The sequence below is a fragment of the Rhagoletis pomonella genome, unplaced genomic scaffold (genome assembly GCF_013731165.1).
Source record: "Rhagoletis pomonella isolate Grant_MI unplaced genomic scaffold, Rhpom_1.0 Rhpom_scaffold_02021, whole genome shotgun sequence".
NCBI classification, from domain to species: domain Eukaryota; kingdom Metazoa; phylum Arthropoda; class Insecta; order Diptera; family Tephritidae; genus Rhagoletis; species Rhagoletis pomonella.
In genome coordinates, this window is record NW_023460575.1 from 26910 (window position 1) to 34903 (window position 7994).

The 7994-nt window shown below is 34.5% G+C and overlaps 1 protein-coding gene across 1 annotated transcript; it reads right to left on the reverse strand.

Moving 5' to 3' along the window:
- Positions 1 to 368: 368 nt before the first annotated feature.
- LOC118752981 (protein will die slowly) lies at positions 369 to 2074 on the reverse strand. The gene is made up of 2 exons (XM_036487826.1): positions 875 to 2074; positions 369 to 816 (listed from the first exon to the last, which is right to left on the reverse strand). The coding sequence occupies exons 1-2, from the start codon at positions 1739 to 1741 to the stop codon at positions 628 to 630; spliced, it is 1056 nt and encodes a 351-aa protein (XP_036343719.1). The 5' UTR covers positions 1742 to 2074; the 3' UTR covers positions 369 to 627.
- Positions 2075 to 7994: the final 5920 nt, after the last annotated feature.

The following is a 7994-nucleotide window of genomic DNA, read 5'->3' on the forward strand; positions in this document are numbered from 1 at the left end:
TAGATACAGTGTCATCGTTAATTAAGAGAAAGATGTTCTTAAATATCATAATTCTACGACACTCACATATTTACTACGTTTATACGCACGTATTATTTGCAAATAACCATTTGTAAAATGGTAAATTTTGCCGTATAAACGCTGAGTTAATTTTTTATTTGCAAATAACTAAATCACGTAAATAAGTATTGATTAGTGGTACTATTTGCAAATAAGCCAAAACGCCGTCATTCTTAGGTTCATTTTCTTTTACGATGGTCATATTATTGCCTTTTTATAATCAGGCAATATTAGAAAAGAATTTTCCACACCGTCGAATAAACAGTGAGTTAGGTATTTGCAAATTATTTTTATTTGCAAATAGCTTACGTATAAGTCCCCTTTCAGACACGTCAAGTCTTGCTTTCAAGTCTGCTGACCTACGCATAAGCGTAGTATGATATCAGTTTTAGAACTTTATTTGAATGAAGTTTAATTTCGTACAGATATCAGAAATGAAATGTTTATGTATGAGGGTTTTGTTATTACAAAACATAGTAAACGTCTGAGGTTGATTTCTTAAACTAGTTTAATTAATAGAACTATATTTGTATTCGCACACAATCGAATTTTATGATTCGCGTGCGTTTATGTGTCACTTTTCCACAATTTGATAGTCTTGTCATTTTCTAACGCCGCCGAAGCAATGATGTTCTCCGTAGGGTGACAAGCTGTGCACAAAACAGTATCCGTATGACCCTGAAGCTTTTGAACGACTTCTTTGCTCTGTAAGTTCCAGATATAGACCATATTGTCTTCACTACCAGATACAATCCACTGCAGAAAAATATTTTAAATTTAAATCGCATAAGTATTTTATAACCATTGTAATTACCTTGCCACCAGTTACTGAGAAATTTGCAAATATGCAATACTTTTCGTTTTTGTGTCCGGTATATGTCTTCAAGCATTTGCCTTTCGAGTAGTCCCATAATTTTAAAGTATTATCCAAAGTGGCCGCCAGAATATACTTTCCATTGGGCGAAAATTTGACAAAGCTCACCGGTGGATTATCATCATCAATCAAAGTTTTCAGACACTGACCACTTGCGGTATCCCAAATACGACATAGGCCGTCATAGCTGGAACTTACAATTAAGGACCCGTCCCGATTGAAATGAACTGCTGATACAGGATCAGAGTGCGCTGGAAGAGTCTTCAAACATTTGCCGGTGCGAACGTCCCAAATACGCACACTTTCATCAAAACTGCCAGAAACAATCAAATTAGACTGCGGATTAAAGTTGCAACAGAAGACATAATTGCTGTGCCCTTTCAGAGTTTTCAAACATTTGCCCGAGCTTAGTTCCCACACCTTAAGTGTTTTATCATCGCTGGCGCTTACCAGCAACCGAGAGTCAGATGACCAGGCGACATCGCTTATACCAAGCTTATGGCCGGAGATGGTTTTTTCGAACTTACCATCATAAGCGCCCCAAATTTTAATCAATTTATCAGCCGATGAACTGGCTAACCATTCTCCATTTGGGCTAAATTTAACAGCAGATACGGCTTTTGTGTGACCGGCCAAGGTAAATTTCAGGGCATAATTGGGTTTCACCGAAAGTGAACTCTTATTTGACGGGGTGTTGGAAGTGGCTGAAGACGAAGACTGCAATGTGTTAGGGCCCGTAGGTGCCGTAGGCATCGGCTGTGGCGGATGTACGCCCGGGTGACCATGTACAGCACCGATTGGTACCATCCTGTGGACTAAGGGAAGTGGTGCGTGGCACGAATTCAGTGCTGCGGCTAATATTTACTGTTTTGGGAATAACTGGCAGTGCGGCTACACGCGGCACGTTGTTGTTTTGCGTCTGCGTGGTACTAAACTGATTCTCGATTTTTCCGCAATTTACAATGCGTTCTGGGGAGGCACGAAGTGTAGTTCGTTTTAATATATGCAAATATGCGCCTTGTGTATCTATTTTAGAAATTAATTTAATTATTTAAACACTATTCAATGTTTTCCTCTAAAATTCTGCGTGATGTTTGTAATGCGGCTCGTGTTTGCTTTTTTCACAATGTTGCCAAACTTTATTATTTTTTGCGATTTTTCGATAACAGTGGCACTAAAACTGTTCTTTGGGAACAAAATGACCGGAATCGGTTGGGAACAAAATACCAAAAATCGGTTATGGAAAGCACTTGCCATACTGAACAGTGAGATGGCGCTGAGGACAGCGGAAACGGATTATTGATGTACAAAATTACACATTTTAAAAACAATTTCAAATTCATTTCTATATCAGCACACGCATACAACAAAAACAACAGCAGGATAATAAATGTTAATTTAACTTGGACACCAGTTGACTACCTATAAAAAGCTTAAAAAAGCGTCATACAGAAAGTGTGAGAACGAGTTTTCACCGCCAAAATTGTGTACACTACCTCATTTTCCGATTTTTAGTCCCTGGGCTAGATTCTATAGCTGTGAGAAAATTGTGTGTGACAGAGTGAAAAACGCGTGACTTGACCCCAATATACCCAATGAGTGTCCGGCATGTGGAGACTCCCCGCACGACACCAACCACCTCTTCACATTCCAGCTCAATTTCACTCAACAAATACCCCTCTCCGTTTGGTCCGACCCCGACGAAACTGCGTGTTTAATGGGCCTACCATTAATTGAGCTTGACAACGATTGAAGGACAAATCGAAATAGGCGGGGCTTAAGTGCCGCTACAACAACAACAACCAATAACTCACCGAATCAAATGCTTTGAGTTTTTCGGAAGAGTAGAGCACACAAGTTTGACAGTCAAAACTCATTCTCACACTTCCTGAACCGCAAAAAGAAGATTGTACAAAGTTTTCAATGCACACTCGAAAGTTCACAGTTATGGAATCCAGCCCCTGGTCCAAGGCGCATTTAATAAGGTGGTGTTAGCGGTAAATAAGTAAAAAATTACACTAACAAATCATACGCAAAATGACAGTAAGAATTACAACAAATAAACGATTTTGACGTTATGATTTCTATGGCGAAAAATTCAGCTGTCGCTCCAACACCACCTTATTGAATTCACCTTGTCCTGGTCTAAGTGGTTAGAATCATTAGAGCACTATTAACAGGGAAAAAATAAAAAGATCTGAAAGTAGCAAAAATTCTAAATTAGCAATCGAATATTACGAAATCGGATGCAAACGAATGTACATATGTACTATGTACATTAAGAATGTTAATCCCGGGATCCCGATATTTTTTAAGTTCGAAAATCCAGGGATTATTTGCCTAGAATCCCGGTATTTTCCGGCTTTTTAATTTACACTGGTGGCAATAATAGAAACGCCTTATGTTGACCAGTTTTGGATATATTTCTTTTGTTTATTTAACATATAATAATATTTTTATATTTACATGTAAATGCTCATTATATATACATATTGCGACAGGTAATTTACAAAAAAAAAAATCAATATATTCGCGAAACCAAGGGCCAAATATACCAAAATGGCGTTCTTAGCTTTTCTCTCTGAACTTCAGGATTTTTTAAAAGAACTTTAAAATTTTAAAGATATGAGTAATTAAAAAAAACGTTTTAAAAAATTCAGTGCAATGTACTTAGAAAACCAGTATGGGTATCAAATTAAAGAGAAAATTCTGTAGAGTTAAAACATATCAAATTTTTTGTTATATAAGGGACGTTTAAGTATTGAAAATACCCTTTTTTATAATTTTATCTTCGAATATCAATTTCAATTTTTTTTCTTAATTATGTGTTAAGGACTAACTTTATTAGCTTCAAAAAATAAAATAGATTAAAGGGGCATTTGCAATTCCTATTCGTCCTTGTGAACCCAAAAAATTCTACCGGTGTTTTTCTTTCATTTGGTACCCATATTTTTGTTCTACATTTCACTGAATTTTTTAAATAAGTTTTGTAATTAGTCACATCTTTAAAATTATAAAGTCCTTTTAGAAAAAATCATGACGTCAGAAAAATATGAATTTATATGCCGTTAATTATATGTAATATGGGGTTTACTTTAAAAAAAAAATTAATATTGAATAAGCAAAAGAAACATAGACAAAAGTGGTCTAAATAAGGCACTTCTTTTATTTCTGCCACTGGTATTATGAACTGCTTTTAACCAGAAAATACTTTTTTACAATTTTTTTGCATCGAGCTTTTTTCGACACACCTTAAGTTACTTTATGGGCCAATCCATGTAAAAGCGGAAAACGACATAAATTTAAATATGCCCTAATATCTCTATTTCAGTAGTAACCTCTTTTTAAATGACTACATTTCAGCAATCTTTTTTTTATGCATAATTGCTTCACACCAGTCATAAGGACATGTGCCACCAGTCACAAATTTAAAATTTTTTTTAATATTTCTATGAAGATTATAAACTTTGTATTATTGAGAATTAAAAAAAAATAAAAATCCAAGGGCCGTTTTCTCAAGTAACTTGTAACTTTAAAGCTCACTTTATATTTAAAGATTGCATTAAAATTTTTGATTGTGTCTAAAGTACATAAAGCATTTCATTATCGGGTTTAAATTGCTTTACAACCAAGAAAAATAATAAAAATCGACAATAAAAATGCTTAACTTTAGACATAGCTTCATTTTTAATCAAACCTTTAAATATAACACCAGCGCTAAAAAATTATGAAAAATCAACGCGAATTCTTAGTCCCTTGAAACTTGAACTTTATTAAGCTGGAATTTAATGGGCTATGAAACTGCACGCCTAAAACTTTTTGTTGTTATTTTTTCACACTTTTCTACAAAGTTTGAAATTGGGTTCATGTGATTTTTTGGTAGATAATGAGCTGTGTTTTTATAAAAAATAATAAACATTAAACAAACAAAAGAAAAATAGTCAAAAATGGTCACAATGTCATGCCCCTATTATTTTTCACATGACTATATGTGTTGCCTTTCAGGCATTTTCAAAAAATTGTGTTTAAATGGACTTCCTAAGAAGTTTAAGTTTTTTGTTCAGTTGTCTTTTGAAAAGGTCGACTTCACTAGCCAACAGCCTTGCAAAAAGAATCGGCCATTTGAAGACTCAGCTTATTATCTTATTATCACTCATTTAATATTTCGTCTGTGAGAATATAATCTACTCATTAATAGCAAAGTCAATTTTCCCACTGCTTGGTTATTGATGCGTACACACGAGCTTGGCGACTCTTTGGCAGATGGGACGCAATTGCGCATGCGTGACGACAACATCGCCGAATTTCAATGTCACCAATAAACAAGCACCTAATTAAATGTCACGCCAACATTGTCGCTTATATGTACATAGGTTGCATGTGCAACTATACATATTGAATGTATGCAAAGTGCTGTACAATAAATTTGTCAAAATATAAGAAAAATAAGTAAAAAAAAAAACAAGAAAATGGTAACCATTGTTTCATTACCCACCAATGTGCCGAGGAGGCCGGCCAAGGGTGGCATACAGCACATCACCAATGTAGTAACTGCATTTGCAGTTTCGCGATGGGCACGACAGCGTTTTAGCCAACCGCACAGAATGTGGCTTAAACTTAGTGCGCATTTCGCCAAGATGTATGAAAGTATATGCATATGTATGTGGGTAAATAAGTATGTATGTAGGCAAATCCACCGTCCAGCACGAGTCTACCGCTCTGTTTATATTAGCTCAACTGGCTGGGACGCGCTTTCAGTCGCTGCGAGTACCTGGTGAGCGGCAGTTCGTATCTTGGATTTACTCATCTCTAGCACAGAGGAGGTGTCGCGCGAATTTCAGTTTGGGGACAAAGATTTGTAGCGGCAAAACTGGCATTTAATTATCTGCATTGTGAAAGCATAAAAAGCAATTAAATTCGAAGCGCAATAATTGAACTATAACTTTTCTCTCTAAAAAAACACAACGCCAGTTTAGTTTAATATATTTTTTTAATAAATGTGTGAACTTCCTAAACAATACGAAAATTGTGTTAAAATTATCGTTGTGTTGTTTTATTGTTTTACAATAATTAAACAAAATGGTTGTAAAGCCTGAGTTGGACGAGCTTGTCGCCGAACTGCAGCACTGGATTAAGACGCAGCCGCATTTGCCACAAGCAATAGGTGAGCTGCATGTGGCGGGAGGGCGGGATTTAGTAGAGAAAAGTGAATGTTTAATATAAATTTGTTTATATGTATGTGTAAGCATATCTAACTACAAAAGCATATAGTATGAACCAATGCAATAAGCCTTGCTATGGAGCAACATTTTCGGCAGTTTTTTAAAGATTTTTTTTTCAAAGATACAGCTGCGGTCAATTAGATAGCAAAAGGGCAAAATGTTTATTTATTTATTTTTAATAATTTTCATTTAAAATATAGTTCGGTCAACCCAAATCACAGAAATAACATGAATAAAAGTTTCAAATATTGCACAAAGTTTACAAAAATCAAAAAAAAAAAAAAAAAAATTCATAAAAATTTCAAAATTTTTTTTCACAATTTTTAGAGTATGGAGTTTAGTAGCCTATTCAATTTTAATGCAGTAAAGTGCAAGTCTCAAGTCACTAAAATTTACATTTGATTTTTTAGATTTTTTTTTGTAGAGGGTGTTCAGCATTTTGCTCTATATACAGTTAAATATTGTTCATGCGTTGCTACTATCTTAATGACCGCAACGGTACATGAGTTCTGTTCGCTATGCAAATAACTTGTAAAAGCTTGTGCAATTTTTTACAAAATCGCGTTCTTTTAGGCAAAAACCTTACAAAACTGATGGGCCAATTTTTTAACTTATTCTTTCAGCTTTGAATAAGCACCATCCATACGTATGCATGTATGAGTATAAGTATATGTGCACATATTTAAATATACTCAGCAACTACTTATGCATGTAATTTTTTAGAATAATTTACGATTTACTGTCTGAAGGCCCTTTGGTGCGATGTTTAAGCGATTTGTGTGGAAACTTTTCATAATAGCTAGTCTTCTTATTTTTAATTGTTTGCATACAAAATTGCCTACACAGTTTAACTCACTAATCCAGCACATAGTCCGGCTCTGCTGTTTGGCATACTAAGTAGGGGTTTTTTTTCTTTCAGTTCGCGTTTGCTCGCTGCGATCTCGATTGAGGGAATTTCAAAGTCGTACGTGCGCCATTTACGGCGCGACTGCCAGTGACAAGTAGCAAGTTTTTGTGCAATGTTCGTCATCCGCTTCAATAAATGTCACAAAGAGTTTTGCTACAAATATTAGATTAAAAATTTTGTGAAATTAAACCTATTTGTGAAAGGTAAAGTTATTTTCCAAAATATTAAACCTGTCCGAAATAATTGATGCCGAATTCGCCATATTAGAATTTCAAATGCCCAAAAAATTTAAATTTAAGTAAAAAAATCAAAACAAAAAGCTGCATAAGACATACAAAAATACTTGATTCAAAAAGTAGCAATAATCTTATGAGCAAAATTTTCTTATATTGCGGGTGTTTAATGCCATGCGTACATACTCGTACATATATTTACATTCGTATATCTATATACATACAGTAGGCTGGTCCAGCATAAAAGTAAAGTCGGAATTTTAATACTCTTACAAACTAGGATTTTTCTATACAAAAAAAAAATTTATATTTTTTCATTTTTAAATCAAAAAACATTTGGAGGTTGCTCAAAGCGCTCAAAGTTTTCCATGTTTTTTATGTGGGGAAAAAACACTCCGAAGAAATGGTATAGAATTCTTGCAAATCAAAATTTTTCGATCGAAAAACTCTAATTCTCTTCAGGAGACTTCCGATCAGTATTGCCAGGTCTTCGGCATGAGAAAACGTCCTTCTTGGTCTGAAAAAACGTCATTTCCTACCCAAAAACGTCTTTTTCAAATGTATGCACAAATAATTGTGCTTATTAAACTTTTATTGTATACGAAAGTCCATATGTAGGTAAGGTATATTAAAATGTCATTTGTCACATTTAAAATTCATTCTAAACTGGTTCGAGATCATTAATATAAAATTAATTT